The 19,852-nt window shown below is 35.4% G+C and overlaps 1 protein-coding gene across 1 annotated transcript in view; it reads left to right on the top strand.

Moving 5' to 3' along the window:
• Window positions 1–19,852, top strand: part of LOC124443496 (myoferlin-like) — a 34,813-nt gene that overhangs the window by 1,493 nt on the left and 13,468 nt on the right. The window contains exons 4-26 of the mRNA XM_046993949.1: window positions 42–141; window positions 485–687; window positions 1,140–1,243; window positions 2,485–2,569; window positions 3,407–3,535; window positions 4,519–4,674; window positions 5,353–5,502; window positions 6,028–6,108; window positions 6,226–6,305; window positions 7,379–7,498; window positions 8,522–8,604; window positions 8,912–9,054; window positions 10,224–10,397; window positions 10,475–10,523; window positions 10,602–10,679; window positions 11,297–11,478; window positions 12,227–12,379; window positions 13,031–13,129; window positions 14,323–14,487; window positions 15,391–15,553; window positions 16,338–16,399; window positions 16,525–16,653; window positions 17,744–17,872. Coding sequence (XP_046849905.1) covers window positions 42–141; window positions 485–687; window positions 1,140–1,243; window positions 2,485–2,569; window positions 3,407–3,535; window positions 4,519–4,674; window positions 5,353–5,502; window positions 6,028–6,108; window positions 6,226–6,305; window positions 7,379–7,498; window positions 8,522–8,604; window positions 8,912–9,054; window positions 10,224–10,397; window positions 10,475–10,523; window positions 10,602–10,679; window positions 11,297–11,478; window positions 12,227–12,379; window positions 13,031–13,129; window positions 14,323–14,487; window positions 15,391–15,553; window positions 16,338–16,399; window positions 16,525–16,653; window positions 17,744–17,872 — 2,817 coding nt within the window. The remainder of the gene's footprint in view (window positions 1–41; window positions 142–484; window positions 688–1,139; window positions 1,244–2,484; window positions 2,570–3,406; window positions 3,536–4,518; window positions 4,675–5,352; window positions 5,503–6,027; window positions 6,109–6,225; window positions 6,306–7,378; window positions 7,499–8,521; window positions 8,605–8,911; window positions 9,055–10,223; window positions 10,398–10,474; window positions 10,524–10,601; window positions 10,680–11,296; window positions 11,479–12,226; window positions 12,380–13,030; window positions 13,130–14,322; window positions 14,488–15,390; window positions 15,554–16,337; window positions 16,400–16,524; window positions 16,654–17,743; window positions 17,873–19,852) is intronic.

The following is a 19,852-nucleotide window of genomic DNA, read 5'->3' as shown; positions in this document are numbered from 1 at the left end:
AAACTTACTCAGCACTGATGCATAACTTTTTTATGATTTAGCCTTTCCAGCGACGCAAAAAATTTTGTCTTTTGGCAACTTTTCTTGAGGCAACCATGCTTTCAGTTCACGATACTCCCATTGAATTTGAAGTCAGTATAGGTAAGCTTTGTTTTTGAATCTACATTGGCATGATCTTGCTTCATGATTGTTGTAAGTTTAATATTCTAAAACGCTCGAAATGTATCTTAACCCAATTGAATTTTCTTGGTTTTTCTTGGTGTTTTTGGTTTGTTTTTTTTTCTCGGTTTTTTGTTGGTCTTGAAATATATTTAAAGATATAAAGCCAACTGTATTGCAGACTATTTAGATCATCCTCACTTGTCAAATTTCCTTTAAAATGCCTTGCCTCTTATACAATTACTACCATGTATGTGTGGTACGTTCCAGACTTTTCTATCCCTGTTTATCCTACTTTATACACCAGAGCACATACCTTTTATAGGTAACTGCGGAAACAAAATGGACAATTCTTTCCAGGCCTCTTCGTCCACAACACCTCCGACAAATCCTGTTTTTGATGGCGAGCGGTACTATTATCTGCCGTGGGCTGGAACCAAGCCTTATGTTCGTATTGATTGCGAGTGGGAAGACATAACATTTCGTCTTGGAGCTCTAAATAAAATACTGAGAGCTTGTCAAAGACTGGTGAGTTATCTCTACGCTTTAGTTTGTGTGGAAAAAATGCTCACTTGAATTTGGCAAATGAAACATATTTACTTCACCTTTACGTAAAGTTTTGCTTAATACGAAGTATAGCAGAAAACGAATTGATGGTACAGCAGGCTCAAGTTGTATGTACATCGATCTGTTAGTTTCGTTATTATTTTTTTGTTAATTTATTATGAGAATAGTTTCATCATACAAAAGTTTAAACATAGTAAGACATTTTTTACTTTTATTATTGTTATTCATAAATTGTAATCTCAAAAGTTTGAAAATTCTGACCGTGGCTCGAGCCACTTTCGTCACGGTGTGGATCCGCGCCTGGTTTTATTATTTTATTATTTTGTAGCGAGAATAAAATTTTTATCATACAAGAATTTCAATAAAGTTTCGGCATCTTACGAGTACGTAGAATGTAACCAAATTATTTTTAGGAAAAAAGCATCGATCGAGTCAAAGAGAGCTATTGGAAAGGCGAGCACAAAGAATCCGTGGAGGAACTTTGCAAGCTTTTGGATATACTTCTTAAGGATTGCCAGTAAGTACACATCTTTCATGTATATTGTGTAAAACTTTCTGGATACACTTCTTAAGGATTGCCAGCAAGTACACATGTTCATGTATATTGTGTAAAACTTTTTGGATATACTTCTTAAGGATTGCCAGTAAGTACACATGTTTCATGTATATTGTGTAAAACTTTTTGGATACACTTCTTAAGGATTGCCAGTAAGTACACATGTTTCATGTATATTGTGTAAAACTTTCTGGATACACTTCTTAAGGATTGCCAGTAAGTACACATGTTCATGTATATTGTGTAAAACTTTTTGGATATACTTCTTAAGGATTGCCAGTAAGTACACATGTTCATGCATATTGTGTAAAACTTTTTGGATATACTTCTTAAGGATTGCCAGTAAGTACACATGTTTCATGTATATTGTCTAAAACTTTATTAATATATGCATTTAATATGGACAACGAGTTTTTGAGAATAGACGTGTTCAGACATCAAAAAACTCGTCGTCTATATTAAATGCACATTAGCAATAGTGCTTTTACGAAACTATGGAAACTTTATCAATATAATTTGCAGGATTTATATCATTACAAGTCACGCGACACAATCACCCTTTTTTCTAATCATAATTTCGTTGCGTTCCTAGCTAACTGTTAAACTTAAGTCATTTTTGGGAGTTTCAACAAAAAGAGACAAGAATTAATATATTTAAAAAAACTGTCAAACTTTTTATTGAACATCGTTTATTGAAGATTTATTGAGCCATTTTGACTGGTCAAATGACTTAGGAAATAGACACAGAACACACCAGTGGCATATAGTAGCTAGTTTTCGCCGAAAATTGCAAAATATGACTTGGGCGAAAAAATTTGTAACGTGTACGAATATAAACGTGTAACGTGTAACGAATAACGTTGTAACGTGTACGAATATAAAGTGTAACGTGTAACGAATAACGTTGTAACGTGTACGAATATGAACGTGTAACGAATAACGTTGTAACGTGTACGAATATAAACGTAACGAATAACGTTGTAACGTGTACGAATATAAACGTGTAACGTGTAACGAATAACGTTGTAACGTGTACGAATATAAACGTACAAGAACTTCAATTGAAGTGCATAGTCCGTTTTTAATGTCTATACAAGCAATCGTGTACTTGTGGATTTCCTGAAAAATCTCTGGAAAGTTTTCGATCGTGCGATAGTTAACATTGAACCATTGAAGTTTCTGTTTTTCAACTTTTTGCACAGGACTCTTGGGAATCAACCGACGTTGAAAAAACCAGACATGACAAATTTAGATGTGTTGCTGACGCATCGAAGAAACACGACATTGGTAAATTACTTGGAATTGTTTTGTTTAACATTCATTTCGCGATGCCACGTACGAATTACGATGCCTCGTTGCTAAATGATGCGTTACTTCTCCCAGAGATGCATGTTAGCAATCGGTGCTGTTGAGAGGCTTTTTGAAGCTTTCAAAAGTTGAGAGTGTTCCATATTCGCGATGTGATAGTACAAGAAACTTAGAATAGTTTTGAAACTGTACTGATCGGTTTTCTTTTTTCCCAGGAAGCATAAGAAAAATTCTACATATTCCCTTCGTTTTGTTTCATTGCATACAAATGACTTGTACATTTTGTCAATGTTTAAACCATTTGAGACTTCCTGGTTCATGGTGACCATTTCTTAATTTTAAAATTTGAGAAACCTGTGAAAGCTTAGCGTGCAATATATCATGTATGTATGTTCAAGCAAGAAGCTAAATTTGTGGGTGTCCTTCCTAGTTCGATCTACTAGGGAAATCACTATGTATCAGGATTTGAATCTTACTAGTAGATGAAATCTATCGAGCTTTTCCGAATACGAGAAACAAACTTCGAATGAAGATTTAGATCCATATTGAACTTATTATTTGAGAAGGCAGTTTTTGAATTTTGAATAAATTGCCTGCTTAGCGTAAGACTCATCAAAAATGTCGTTATTCCTTTTGCTTTCATAGCAATCAGGCTCGTGCACAATTGTCTAGTCTCTTATGAGGTTCAATATGAACCTTATCCTAATTCGGAGTTTGTTTTCTTTCACACTTTCTTAATGTCTTAGCAATAAACACGCGGAGAATGCTGGTTGACGGCATTCATTTTTTTTTATGTAAAATTACTTTTTTGCGTAGAATGAGCTTGGAAAAGAAGCAACCGAACTCAAAGAAAAAGTTACCAACCTAAAAGAGGCTTTTGAAACTCTTGAAACGGTTGAAACTGTGGAGAGATTTCTCAAGAAGTTAAGAAGCATTGCCATTGAGGTGCGTACATCCTAAGACTGGTAACGAAAGTTTGCATCTGAGATCGAGCAACATTCATAAATGAAGCGAACAATAGCCACAACATCCATTTACGAATCTACTACTTAAATCCATTACCATCCTACAATTTTATGAATTAGTATAAGAAACATACTCCGAATAAAAGATCCGTGTTCAAGTCGTCATTTGAGAAACAAACAAGACATTTTTTCAGACATTTTGTCAGACTCTATTTGCAAGCTAACTGTGGCTCTATTTGTATGTGCGTGATTACTTCATTTCGAAGATAGTGTGAGTACAGAAGTGTGAATTTGAGTGATTAGTTGATTGTGTGGCTGTGAAATCAAACAGTAAAGTAAATGGTTTGAACCCGGGAGTATCGTTACATGTTTGTAAATGTATATCGTCCAGTTTGGTATAGTCCTGAGAAGGACTGTTTTTGCTGTTGTTGACTGACTTTTCGACAACCTTAGCGGTAGTCATCTTCAGAGTCAAATGTCTCTGTCAAATGTCATCTTCAGAGTCAAATGTCTCAGTCAAATGTCATCTTCAGAGTCAAATGTCTCTGTCTAAATGTCATCTTCATCTCTGTCAAATGTCATCTTCAGAGTCAAATGTCTCTGTCTAAATGTCATCTTCATCTCTGTCAAATGTCATCTTCAGAGTCAAATGTCTCTGTCTAAATGTCATCTTCATCTCTGTCAAATTTCATCTTCATCTCTGTCAAATGTCATCTTCACAGTCAAATGTCTCTGTCTAAATGTCATCTTCATCTCTGTCAAATGTCATCTTCACAGTCAAATGTCTCTGTCAAATGTCATCTTCAGAGTCTGAAGATGACTACCGCTAAGGTTGTCGAAACGTCAGTCATCAACAACAAAAACAGTCCTTCTCAGCACTATACCAACCTGGACGATCTACATTTACAAGCATGTAAATCAAACAGTGATAGTTCTTTGCTGAAGTGTGGAACATCCTTTTAGCCGCAAAACAGTATGCCCGATGTCATAATCTGGATGATAAAAGGTGGCGCCCAGCGGATAGCATACTGTCGAATACCTGCACACGAGCTTTTGTACACATCGGATAAAGAACAACAGGGAATCAACTGTGGAAAGATTATCGACGTCATTTTAAAGGTTTGTTCCTACTGGTATTGTGAGAAATTTTACAAGGTACTTTTAGCGAGCAGAGTAGGTGCCTAGTACTCGGGCTACCGAAGTTGAGCCCGAGTTTGAAATTCCGATTTTTCTGTACTGTCGCGTGATAATACAAATCACGCGTGACTGACACGAAGTCTTTCAACCAATCAAAATCTTTCTTGGATCTTTTCAAACGTAGAATGTCACTAATGACACGTCATTGAAACATGATGTTCTTACATAATTTGCCTTGAACTTTGTTGTGCTATTTGGAAACTATTATAACACGGAAATATAAGCAAACACCGATGTTGAGCAGACCAAGTATTTTCTATAAGTAAAATTAACAATTGTATTCATCGATTGCACATTCTTCTGTGCTATCACCCACACACACACCCCCACACCCTAATAAAACTTGCAGTGATTCTAATTAAATTGATTAGTCAACTTAAAACCGTATTAATTAAATTGGGCAATTCCTTGCTTTGCCGTCAAAAGGATTATGCGTAGACGTGGCAAGTGATGAGAAATCTGCCGAAAATTTTATAGCTATCTTTGTCGTGGTTTTCGACATAACAGTTCTTCTGGAACTACTCAAATGTCATTGAGCATGACAAATACGTTGTTCAGAGCCAAATTCCGTCGTTTAACGACCGCGATATTTTCTTTCAGTATCCAGGAAAGCAAGACCAAAGTAAAAAACATGCCGTAATCCCTGCGTTATTGCGTGTCATGCTACGGCTGAGTTTGGAGGAACACAGTATCGACGAGTGGCAAGAACTGACAAAAACTGGCGGGAAACTCATGCTGTATGCTGAAACTGTAAGTTATAGAGACCAGCGTTTCAATACGCAGAAGTAAAAAATGAGAGCAGTCGTAAAGTGTAATAATATTTTTTACCAAAAATTCCGTCAGAGATGGATTGAGGGGGAGGGGGTGCGGAAGATTGCGCTCCCCTCTTGACGTTGGCTAGAGAGGGGTACAGTAGCCACTGGTGGGGTCAATTTCCCTACGAAACACTAATATACCAAACAAGTATGGAAAAGCAATAGAGATTCAATGGAACAAACTTCCAAAATTTCTGAATCATAATAAAACGGTGACAAAATTTAACCAAAACAGTCTCAAATTCTAAGGGCAACAAGTAGCCATCAAAATGTAATCAAAACTAGAGCAACGCACCTTCACCCTCTCCCCTAAAAACCATCGCGAATCTATCCCCGAATTCTGTTTCGTGATTCGTTACTCTCAAAGATTCCCGATAAGAGTAATTAAAATATATTCAGTATTTTTTTTTATTTTAATCTTTATTACTATATACATTGATTTTAATTATTCTTTTTCAAGTACGAAAATCAGCATAGGGTACCGGGGAAATGGACGACGACACTCTTGAGACGTCCATCATTTTCCAATGCCAAAGGAACGGTGAGTGAGGAAAAAGTGAAAAAGACAGCGTTTGAATGTTACATGAAGAAAAACTTATAATTATGTTGATGGTGTGTCGACACTGTTGATTCATGCTTGTTGTTCTTCCTGCTATAGCTAAGTCTACCAAAAGATCATTTTATCGAACCCACCGGGTGGAGATTTGACAAAGAATGGTGTGTAAGACCAGAAACAAGGTACTTGTTCGTAGCTTTTCTTGTTCAGGGATTTTGGTAGATTTCAAAAGTTGTGCGTGATTAATGTTTGCGATGTGATGACGTAAGAAAGCTCCAAGATCCCGTTGTGATGTTTCATTGCATACAAATGACTTGCATATTTCGTCAATATTCAAACCGTTTGAAATTTCCTGGTTGCTGGTGCCCTTTTCTTAATTTGAAAATTTGGTAAACTTGTAAACACACAGCATGTGATATAACATAAACGTTCTAGCAAGAAGCTAAGTTTGTGGATTTTGCTCCAAGTTCCTATAAAGGGCATCACTATATGGTCCAGCATTTGAATCTTACTAGTAGATGAAATCTATTAAGGTTTTCTGAATTCAGGACACACACACATTCCGAATTGAGATAAAGTCGATATTGAACTTAAAGTTGGGGAAGAAAGAGACAAAACAGTTTTCAATGGTTGTATTTTGAATTCATCGCAAGTCGTCAACAATGTCTTTATTCCTTTTGCTTTCATTGCAAAAAGACTCGTATCAATGAATCTGCGACGAATTTGTCTCTTCTTCTTCCAATATGGAAAATGCACACTCTAAAAGCTACGCGTGTTCTGACCATTGAACTAAAATATATGGAATGTTACCTGAAGCAAATAACTGAAGCCAAATCTTACATCGAGAAACGCGAGACTACACCCAGACACGCGTGTTTAGTTTTTCAAGATTCTATCGCGGAGTGAAAATTGATTGAAGTACACACGCGTGTCTGAGTGTAATCTCGCGTGTCTGCGTGTAAGATTTGGTTTCGAAAAATTACAAAGCTTTTCTATTACAGGTAGCGTTCCATGTATTTTAGTTCAATGGTTTATACACACGCACACCCATAGATTCCCAAGCCCCTGTAATAAATTGTCATTTGAATCTGATATTCTCTACAATGCATTTGCTATTTGTAGTACAGTCTTTATTTACTTATCGGTGTTTATTATAACCAAATCATATTTTTGACTACTGGGAGCCCCGCTCTTCTAAAAAGTGTACAACTTGCCTTATTTAAAAACTTTACATTTGACAAATCTAATTCTTTAGTACCCACTTCAGCAAGGATACGGGACACAAGCGGTTCCTCGAAGATGCGTTCGAAAATGAATCTCGGATGTTTCCAGGTGAAAGTGGCGCCCTTTGCAGGAATCACCGTGGACGGACAATGTAAGTTATTTTGTTATTTTATAATAACGCTATAAAATCAAAAGCTACGATGTACAAGAGTACAGACGCATGGAAAAGACGTCACATCAATGACGTCACTCGGTCCGGCGGCTCGTGGCCCCCTTTTTTGTTCTTATCGCAAATGACGTCATTCCGTTTGTCTGTAACTGAACAGGCAATGGTTAAATGCAATCTATTTGTTAATTACTATACATTTTTATGGATTCTCTCCTACGCTCATGGGGTCATTTGTAGAACTTAATCGTTTTCTAACAGAATGGAGAAACCCTAACAGACAAAGAAGGGAATGCGATAAAAAATGTCAATGATATTATTCTACCGAAATACTGGACTTGGGAAAGCAACGAAGGATGGAAAGTAGACGTCAAGAGAGCTGTTGACCATTACGGTGATTTGATACTTTAATTTTTTTTCAAACCATGAAAATATTTTTTATATTTATTGAATAATCAGGGTGTATCAAAAAAGTAGACTTTTATAGAGTTGAGTCTATTGTTGTGGTTTCAGTGCCTGGTGGATATGTGAAATATTGTCAGCTACGTGCATATATCACATATGCATGCAATAATATACCCGTGGCAGGGCTCGGGAAGCCGTGGGTATCTGGGTGTCCAAACATCGATAATTTTTGCAGTGTGGGTGTACCTTATAGGAAGGAACCTTAAAAGTACCTTCTTACTTGAACGTTTATGATAGGTGTACCAAATTTCAAATTATTTTCAAAATTTTAAGTGATTTAAACATTGACAAAATGTGCAAGTCATTTGTATGTAATGATACGCAACAAAGAGATTTTGAAGTGATTTTGTAATGTTTGTTCAAAAAAGATGAGAAACTGTTTGAAAATAACTAATATGAAACAATTTCGTTGCTATTCTTGCGTTATGGCATGGCGAATATGGAACACCCACAACTCTTGAAAGCTTCCAAAGCCTCTGCTCGTGTAGGATTAGTATAGCGATCAGAAAACGAAATTTGAACAAAGGTCTCCTTATTCTATAGAGCCTGTAGAAATTATAACTCCTTTGATTTTACAACTATTGCAATTCTCCTTTCCATGTATAAACAGGTTAAACGAGAGCAAGGTTTTGATATGATTTAAAATTCTTTCACCTTTCTGGGGACAGTTCCACGAAGCCTGTATAGCGGTTTTAAACTTTTGTAAAACCTTTTAAAAAGCAAAAACTTTGAGATACGAACTTAGCAATCATTGAAATAAAACATTGTTTCAAATATTACAAATATTTTTTTCGTAAGAAAAATATTAACATCTTTTTTACAAGTATGAAAATTCTTGCTATCCAATGGATAACGCTATGCAGGCTTCGTGCAACTGGCCCCAGAGCTCTTGCAACTGCAACAAGCTTGAAACCATTACACTTGTTTCTGTAGGCTGGGAATACGCTTTTAAGACCACGTTTGGATCGACAGATTATGAAGCTGTCGAGAAAACCTATCACTTATGTCGTCGTAGAAGATGGACTCGCGAAAGAAAACTTCTTGGATCGCCGCATGATTTTTATCAGTTAACTATGGTAAATTGTGCATCACACATAACTACTTGTTTTATAACCAAAATGCTTTTCAGTTAACTATGGTAAATTGTGCATCACACATAACTACTTGTTTTATAACCAAAATGCTTTTAAAGTAAATGGTTTGAACCCGGGAGTATCGTTACATGTTTGTTGATGTAGATCGTCGAGGTTAGGAGAGTCCTGAGAAGAACTACCGGAGTAAGGTTGTCGAGATGTCTTTCAATATCAACACCAAGAGTCCTTCTCAAGACTCTACTTACCTCGATGATCCACATCTACAAAAATGAAAAATGCTTTTGTTACGAAAATCTACGGTGCACGTAAATCTAGTGCAAAACGTTCACGAGTTTCAAACTCGTGACGATAATCATATGTGGTACAATTTCCATTGACGACTGACATATGTGCGACATAGATACACATGAAATACCTATTTTAGTAAAATTTTCTATCCAATATATCATATACGTTAATAATACAAGAAGCTGCATTGTTGGTTATCCTTCCTAAAACGCATACACACCCTCCGAAAATTGTGGCTTTCCAAACACCAAGACAAACACGGCCTCCTAAGCCTCTGACTGTGAAAAATATGTGTTTTGTCTGTTTGTGGAATTAAGTTATTGGAGAATCTACCTGATTTGCAGTTCCAGTCATTGTGTATATTTAATCGCTGTAATCACTCATCACGGCAAATTTATAACACAAAATCCATGAAATAAACATATGCAAAGACTGTATGTACATCTGAGTTTCACAACCCACTTATGCAAAGACTGTATGTACATCTGAGTTTCACAACCCACTTATGCAAAGACTGTATGTACATCTGAGTTTCACAACCCACTTATGCAAAGACTGTATGTACATCTGAGTTTCACAACCCACTTATGCAAAGACTGTATGTACATCTGAGTTTCACTACGTATCATTAATCTACTTCGGCCCATCGTAAGGTTTTGATTTTCAAAAGCTGGTATTTGATAGGAATAAGTAAAAATTATATACCCTAATCTATGTAATTCCCCAAACAAAAGTGGTAGTATTTGTTTATCTTGGAGATTTACACCAACTAATTTGTAATGGCTCTAAAAAATTTTTAAGATTTTGCAAGCGCTATACTCTTTCTCAGAATCTAACTTTGTTTTTTTATTTATTCATTTTAGCCTGCGGAAGATCACGCGTCGAAAGATGGATGGGAATATGCAACAACATTCTCTTCGAGATTTCACAGAGAGGAAAAGTATTACGATTTTGTACGACGACGACGATGGCATCGTAGATTGGTACGAACAGATTCGACAGCTCCCGAACCCGTGTTTCGACTTGGAGCGGAAAAGGTATAGAATACATTTTGTTTTTGTTTTTCGTCAAAGGCATTCATTAAGTTTCACGTTTTTCATTAAAAACATTCCAGGAAAAAGATCTGGTGCTTGATGCTCCGAGAATTTTTCTCTCATTCAAAAGTAAGATAACTCGAACTCCGTCGTTTTGCGACCTCTTGTCCTTTTGCTGCATTTAAAACTTCATTTTTATTCACATAGGGCCTCTCATTTGCCAATTTCGTGCTCATCTTTATCAAGCAAGAAATCTTTTGCCTTCGGATCCAAACGGATTGGCAGGTAATGACGTCCTCCTACTTGTGTAGGGTAAAAACAAACTAACACACAAAATCACCTCTAAACTTTACAAAAATCTGTATTTTCACTTCCCCGATTACTTAAAATTTTTTCGAGAAACGATTCAAAAAAATAATAGTTTAATAACGAAAAAATGTGGAAACATTGCTTATGAATACTTGAGATAAGTCTCTCAAGAGATAAGTCTCTTGTTAACATAACTCGAATCTTGAGTTTACAAGATGATGCTGTTTGGGAGTGCGTGTTCAAGTCTGTTTACGATTTTGTGTTTTCTCGTCAAAATCAATATAATTTTAATCAATATAATATAATATATAAAATCAACTTAATTTTTGTGAAAATCATCTAAATTTATGTGAAAATAATCTAACTTTATGTGAAAATCAACTTAATTTATGTGAAAATCATCTAAATTTATGTGAAAATTAACTTAATTTATGTGAAAATCATCTAAATTTATGTGAAAATCAACTTAATTTATGTGAAAATCAACTTAATTTATGTGAAAATCAACTTGATTTATTCAACCTATCTACACTATGTCCCTTCAACCTTTTTATCGTGACAACAACAATATTTCCATCAAATCATATTCATAGATCCCTACGTTCGGCTCTCGTTCTGCACACGAAGCGCGACGTCCTGTACAATAACCAAGAGTCTCAATCCAACTTGGAATGAGATGTTGCTCATCGATTACGTCCCCATATATGGTCATTATGAACAGGTGATTGAAAATCCTCCAGATGTGTTGATGGAGTTATTTGACAGCGATTCAATGGTAAGTCCAGCTATCTTATGTAGGTCAGTCTATTCATAGTCAGTTTCGATGATCGGCTTTTTCCTAATGCGTGTACACGGACCAGATGGGAAAGCAAAGTGCTATTGGTTTTTATATTTGGTTGCAGTGTACATTTTATACATGGCAAAGAGGGACGTTATCCTACAGCCAACGCCATTGGTGTAGAATTGGGGATGTATGCGACAATATTTACATAAACAGTTCCTTTGAAATAAATTGTTTTCCCTGTATTACATGTGCGTGGGAACATTAACAATTGGGGGAGGGGGGCTCATGTTCATGCATTCATGTTATAATCCATTGAAAACATTGGATTTCAAAGAAACTTAATCTTGCATAATATGCATATACGAGTATGAGCACCCCCCCATTATCTATCTTCCTAGGCACAAGTGTTGTAATGTGCTTGCGTGTATATTGCTCCCCACCCCGCAATAGTCGATGCGAGCTACGCCCCTTCTAACTAAAACTCTAATACAAACCGTCTCTAAAGCCTGGTTTCTACTTGCAACATTTTTATTCAAAACTCTCCGTTCTCTTTTATGCATATTTGAGCTTTTGCTTGTGTTTATTGAAGTTTACTTGCAAATAAGGACACTTTCATGTTTATGTTTATTCTTGTGCTTATGTCGCAAGTGAGGTGCTGGCTTAATTAATCACTTCTTCATAAACAAGTAGAATAATGAATACACAAAGTGAAATTAATACATGCACCTAAAATCATTAGCTTAAGGGAAAAGATGACTTTCTCGGACGTGCTCAAGCGGAGCCGATTGTATTCCTTCCTGACCGTGTGCCGGAGGCGAAACTTTCATGGCATAAAATTTGGAAAAAGGATCATCATTGCGGTGATATTTTGGCTGTTTTTCAAGTATTTGTGGTAATGTGCAGTTGTACTATCAATATTCAATATAATTGTTGTTTATGTTGTTGTAGCTGTTGCTCTAGTTATTTTTGATGTTGAGGCTGTTGTAACTATTGCTGTTTTTGTTGTTGTTTTTTTGTTGCTGTTATTGTTCCTAATGTTTGTGTTGCAGCAGCTGATGTGCTAACGAATGTTGTAGTTGTTGTTGTGGCTGATGTTGTAACTATTGTTATTGTTGTTGTTGTTGTTGTTGTTGTTGTTGCTGTTGTTGTTGGTGGTGGTAGTTTTCCAGTTAATGCCTCTGCTACTTTTGTTGTTGCTGTTGTTGTTGTTGGCGGTAGTTTTCCAGTTAATGCCTCTGCTACTTTTGTTGTTACTGTTGTTGTTGGTGGTGGTGGTTTCCAGTTAATGCCTCTGCTACTTTTGTTGTTGCTGTTGTTGTTGTTGGCGGTAGTTTTCCAGTTAAGGCCTCTGCTACTTTTGTTGTTACTGTTGTTGTTGGTGGTGGTGGTTTTCCAGTTAATGCCTCTGCTACTTTTGTTGTCACTATTGTTGTTGTTGTCTTAGCGCTTTCTTTATTCTGACTCATGCTGTTTGTACTTTATTACTGTGCTTTGTTTGAAATCATTATGAAAAATATATCAAATATATTTATCAAATATACAGGAAAACGATTGTGCTCCAGCGCTTCCCTCGCCTGTTGACAGCGATATTTACACTATTCCTGAAAATATACTGCCTAAAACAACGAAACATATGGTAGAAGTAAGTGTGTACTTTGGTATTTACACTATTCCTGAAAATATACTACCTAAAACAACAAAACATATGGTAGAAGTAAGTGTGTACTTTTGTATTTTCACTATTCCTGAAAATATACTACATAAAACAACAAAACATATGGTAGAAGTAAGTGTCTACTTTGCTATTTTCACTATTCCTGAATATATACTATATAAAACAACAAAGCATATGGTAGTAGTAAGTGTGTACTTTGGTATTTACACTATTCCTGAAAATATACTACATAAAACAACAAGACATATGGTAGAAGTAAGTGTGTACTTTGGTATTTACACTATTCCTGAAAATATACTACATAAAACAACAAGACATATGGTAGAAGTAAGTGTGTACTTTGGTATTTACACTATTCCTGAAAATATACTACATAAAACAACAAAACATATGGTAGAAGTAAGTGTGTAGTTTTGTATTTTCACTATTCCTGAAAATATACTACATAAAACAACAAAACATATGGTAGAAGTAAGTGTCTACTTTGCTATTTTCACTATTCCTGAATATATACTATATAAAACAACAAAGCATATGGTAGTAGTAAGTGTGTACTTTGGTATTTACACTATTCCTGAAAATATACTACATAAAACAACAAGACATATGGTAGAAGTAAGTGTGTACTTTGGTATTTACACTATTCCTGAAAATATACTACATAAAACAACAAGACATATGGTAGAAGTAAGTGTGTACTTTGGTATTTTCACTATTCCTGAATATATACTACATAAAATAACAAGACATATGGTAGAAGTAAGTGTGTACTTTGGTATTTTCACTATTCCTGAAAATATATTATATAAAACAACAAAACATATGGTAGAAGTAAGTGAGTACTTTGGTATTTACACTATTCCTGAAAATATACTATATAAAACAACAAAACATATGGTAGAAGTAAGTGTGTACTTTGGTATTTACACTATTCCTGAAAATATACTACATAAAACAACAAAACATATGGTAGAAGTAAGTGAGTACTTTGGTATTTACACTATTCCTGAAAATATACTATATAAAACAACAAAACATAGGGTAGAAGTAACTCAAGTAAGTGTTTACTTTCTTTGTACAGTGTGTTCATGATGTGAATTTCGGGATCTGTTTGCATTCTTTCCAAGTGAACAATTTGTAAAAACATACAATTTTCACAGGTACTCTGTTGGGGCTTACGCGATCTAAAACGTTTCAAGGGATTATCCGTAAAATCACCTTTGGTGGAGATTGAAATGGGTAAAACAACGCAGAAGACGAACGTTTTGGAAAACATCAAAACGAATCCCAATTTTCAGGAGAACCGTGTACTATGTTTTCATATCGTAAGTTATTTAGTTGCATCATTTAGCATCGTTCTGGTTTTTTCATATGTTTTATATCTGTAGATGTATGTTGTAAGCAAGTTTCTTTTTTTCAACAAAATCCTTCATACTCATACAGAAGATGTCTTTTAACATCAAAATTTTTACTTGTTTATAGATGTAGATGTAGATGTAGATGTAGATGTAGATGTAGATGTTGATGTAGATGTAGATGTAGAATGTAGATGTAGATGTAGATGTAGATGTAGATGTAGATGTAGATGTAGATGTAGATGTAAATGTAGATGTAGATGTAGATGTAGATGTAAATGTAGATGTAGATGTAGATGTAAATGTAGATGTAGATGTGGATGTAGGTGTAAATGTAGATGTAAATATAGATGTAGATGTGAATGTAGATGTAGATGTAGATGTAGGTGTAAACGTAGATGTAAATGTAGATTTAGGTGTAAATGTAGATGTAGATGTAGATGTAGATGTAGATGTAGATGTAGATGTAGATGTAGATGTAGATGTAGATGTAGATGTGGATGTCGACATAGATGTTATGAACTGTTGGTTTTTTGTTTACAAACGTTTCGACAGCTTTAGCCATAGTCATCTTCAGAGTCAAATATTCTTAGAGACAAACGCCCTCTCCAGCTCCTCATTCACCTCCTCCCCGAAGACGGATCCCCCAGTGAGTAGGACATTTTCCCTTTACAAAACAATAAAAAGTTAATAAACATGTGAAACACTTTTTACGTTAGTGTATCATGGTATGACTGAAATACAGCGATACGTTTCATTAAAATGAAGTATATCCCTCACATGGATTAGGTTTCCTGCCATAAACGCGGAGTGAGTCAGCATGAAGTTATGCCTTACAATTTACAGTTTTTATTTTTTGTCGACATCATATAGGATTTACCAGAAAAGGGTTTCTTTACTCCTCCAATCACGATACGAGTTCGAGATAACCGTTTATTTGGTCGTCGTCCAACAGTTGGCGTGTGTGTCATTGAAAGTGCCAAAATCTTTCTCAATAAGAAGACCGGAAGTTACAAAAATGTAACGAAAAGTCCAGGTATATGTTAAATCGATGGACCGATTTTCCGGGGCGCAGGGGGTGCAACCTCCCAAAATAGCAGATTCCACCCCCCCCCCCTTCCTAAATAAATTTCTCACCCCTATAAGAAACATCATAAACGCCCGCAATTTTCAGCAAAACAAATCGGTAGTAAAGTTGAATTGAGTTTTTCTGGCAATGGTTCAACATTCTACACTATTTCGGTCTCCTCACTACCAGACATCAACTCTCAAATGTAGACCATTACTTTGTCTTGCGTCACTTTCTTACCTGCTTCCTTCCTTCTTTAGCAAGTAGCGAATAACTTCTTTAGAACCACGTGTAAAATCTGTCCACGTGTAAAATCTGTCCACGTGTAAAATCTGTACACGTGTAAAATCTGTCCACGTGTAAAATCTGTCCACGTGTAAAACGTAAAGAGCAAAACGTTTTCTCTCCGTTTGACTATCTTTGTGACAGTTTTCTACATTAGTTAACATGTGTGTAACACTTTTACTCAGGCTACCGAAGATAATTAACTACATTAGTCAAACTGTGTGTAAATTTTTAATCGCATCTCGTTCTCCCTCGAGTTACACGTGAAAAATTTTTCTCCATCATACCACCTTTAAAAGAACTGTTGATCAAATAACGTTGATGTTTACCATCCGAGACTGTCAAAGTTTGCTTCAGATCAAGAAAGCAGTAATCAATGGCTTCAATGCTTCTTTCATCAAAGTACTCATGTATAATGAACAAATATGGTCAGACCACGGTTTCTTTGACGTTTTCAAATTTTTAGCTTCGGGTGCCATACCAGATCACCGTGCCGTAGTCATTGAACAGGACAACACAAGAAACGAGGTTTGCATTCGTTATTCAATACACGTTACGGTCTTTATGTGCTATTTGCTTATCTGTAGATAATTTTTGGTGGTATAAAAATTTATGATTTACTCAGCAAGCTGTTATTTCTTTAAAAAAACCAGACTGCCATCGAAGAAGAAGAAGAAGAAGAAGGACAAAGAAAGTTTGATTGGTGGTCAAAGTACTATGCTTCTCGAGAGGAAACTCGTAAAATGGCCGACGACTATCCAACAAACTTCGATACGATGGAGGTTTAATGATTTTTACATATTTTTAACGTAAAGAACTTTTCAGTTAAATTTTTGACTGTGCGCTTTTTTTCAAATATTAGCATAATCCAGGTGGCATAACGATCTAAATAATCACACTGACATGTATAAAGACTGGATAACGTAACTTAGTGCTTGACTTGAAGCCAGGTGGCATAACCAACTAAATAATTACACTGACTTGTATAAAGACTGGATAACTCAACTTAGTGCTTGACATAAGCCAGGCGGCATAACCAGCTAAATAATCACACTGACATGTATAAAGACTGGATAACTCAACATAGTGCTTGATTTGAAGCCAGGTGGCATAACCAGCTAAATAATCACACTGACATGTATAAAGACTGGATAACGTAACTTAGTGCTTGACTTGAAGCCAGGTGGCATAACCATCTCAATAATCACACTGACATGTATAAAGACTGGATAACGTAACTTAGTGCTTGACTTGAAGCCAGGTGGCATAACCATCTCAATAATCACACTGACATGTATAAAGACTGGATAACTCAACATAGTACTTGACTTGAAGCCAGGTGGCATAACCAGCTAAATAATCACACTGACATGTATAAAGACTGGATAACGTAACTTAGTGCTTGACTTGAAGCCAGGTGGCGGCCATATTGGACTATCCACTTTTTCAGTGCGTTATATACTTTTTATATAATAAACTGCTATTCTCGCATTTATTTTGGATAATATGTTTTACTCTTGGGATAAAAAAGAACTATTTTGATGACAACACTGTAATAGAACGATTTTGGGCAAAACTTATGTTTCCTAAATTTCATATAGAAATCATCTCACGTTGTTTAAATATCATAATTACAGATTTGGCATGATTTCGGAAATATAAAATAACAAGAACACAAATTACAAGAAAAATTCATTATAAAGTATATACCAGACGTGGATAGTCCAATATGGCCGCCGCTGTCAAAAGTTTGCTTAAAAACTTTCTATGCACCACAATCAGGTTGTGTTATCCCGTCTTTATATATATCAGTGAATAATCACGAGATTGACGAATTATTTTTGTGTGACGTTTTGCATTTGCTCGTTTCAGATTCACCCGGACGAGTTGGAAGAGCATTTTGAAAATTTTCAGGATTTCATCCAAACGTTTCCTTTGCGAAGAGGAAAAGGGCATGATCCCGAGTATCACGAAAACGAGAGCTCAGTCGGAGAATTCAAAGTAATTACAAGCTTTAGCAAACGCAACGAAAACAAGAACAACCTTTACATGGGCGTAGCGGCTAATATCTTTTAGGGCGGGCGGTCGATACATTTTTAATGTTGAATGACTTAAATCACCCGATTCTTCAGAAAAATATTGCCCGAAAGTCCTTATCCGTTCAACAGACTGTGGGATTACCCCTTCCCCTCTGTCCCCAGTTCCACCCTTCCCCTCTTCCCACTGTTCCACCCTTCCCCTCTGCCTCCAGTCCCACCCTCTCTATTTGCCCCTTGTTCCACCCTCCCACTCCTCAATAAGCTCATGCGAGTAAACCAATATTTTAGCTGACTATTTTCTGAGCATTGAAAGTTTGTTCTTGTTTTCGAACAATTAGTTTTCATGACTTTGAAATTAAGAATTCAAACTTAAATGACGTCATCTAAACCAAAACCATTAACGTAGCCAATCAACAAATTTTTTCATACTATGTGAATTTCTCACCATTATCACATTTCATTTCTTTAGAGGTGAATTGTTTTCACGTTGAATGAACACCAAAGGATTTACACTAAAATCTATTGTTTTCACGTTGAATGAACACCAAAGGATTTACACTAAAATCTATTGTTTTCACGTTGAATGAACACCAAAGGATTTACACTAAAATCTATTGTTTTCACGTTGAATGAACACCAAAGGATTGACACTAAAATCTATTGTTTTCACGTTGAATGAACACCAAAGGATTTACACTAAAATCTATTGTTTTCACGTTGAATGAACATCTTAGGATTTACACTAAAATCTATTGTTTTCACGTTGAATGAGCACCAAAGGATTTACATAAAATTTAATCTTTTCACGTTGAATGAACACCAAAGGATTTACACTAAAATCTATTGTTTTCACGTTGAATGAACACCAAAGGATTTACACTAAAATCTATTGTTTTCACGTTGAATGAACACCAAAGGATTGACACTAAAATCTATTGTTTTCACGTTGAATGAACACCAAAGGATTTACACTAAAATCTATTGTTTTCACGTTGAATGAACACCAAAGGATTTACACTAAAATCTATTGTTTTCACGTTGAATGAACACCAAACGATTGACACTAAAATCTATTGTTTTCACGTTGAATGAACACCACAGGATTTACACTAAAATCTATTGTTTTCACGTTGAATGAACACTAAAGGATTTACACTAAAATCTATTGTTTTTACGTTGAATTTACACCAAAGGATTTATACTAAAATCTATTGTTTTCACGTTGAATGAACACCAAAGGATTTACACTAAAATGTATTGTTTTTACGTTGAATGAACACCAAAAGATTTACACTAAAATCTATTGTTTTCACGTTGAATGAACACCAAAGGATTTACACTAAAATCTATTGTTCACGTTGAATGAACACCAAAGGATTTACACTAAATCTATTGTTTTTACGTTGATTGTACACCAAAGGATTTTCTTAAAATCTTGTCCACGTTGAATGAACACCAAAGGATTTACACTAAAATCTATTGTTTAATATGAACACCAATTTACATTAAAATCTATTGTTTTTACGTAGAATGAACACCAAAGGATTTACACTAAAATCTATTGTTTTTACGTAGAATGAACACCAAAGGATTTACACTAAAATCTATTGTTTTCACGTTGAATGAACACCAAAGGATTTACACTAAAATTTATTGTTTTTACGTTGATTGTACACCAAAGGATTTACACTAAAATCTATTGTTTTTACGTTGATTGTACACCAAAGGATTTACACTAAAATCTATTGTTTTTACGTAGAATGAACACCAAAGGATTTACACTAAAATCTATTGTTTTCACGTTGAATGAACACCAAAGGATTTACACTAAAATTTATTGTTTTTACGTTGATTGTACCCCAAAGGATTTACACTAAAATCTATTGTTTTCACGTTGAATGAACACCAAAGCATTTACACTAAAATCTATTGTTTTACGTAG

Source organism: Xenia sp. Carnegie-2017, unplaced genomic scaffold (genome assembly GCF_021976095.1).
Source record: "Xenia sp. Carnegie-2017 unplaced genomic scaffold, XeniaSp_v1 HiC_scaffold_21, whole genome shotgun sequence".
Taxonomy (NCBI): Eukaryota; Metazoa; Cnidaria; class Anthozoa; order Malacalcyonacea; family Xeniidae; genus Xenia; species Xenia sp. Carnegie-2017.
Note: the sequence above shows the minus strand (reverse complement) of the source record. Positions and strands in the feature narration are given on the sequence as shown.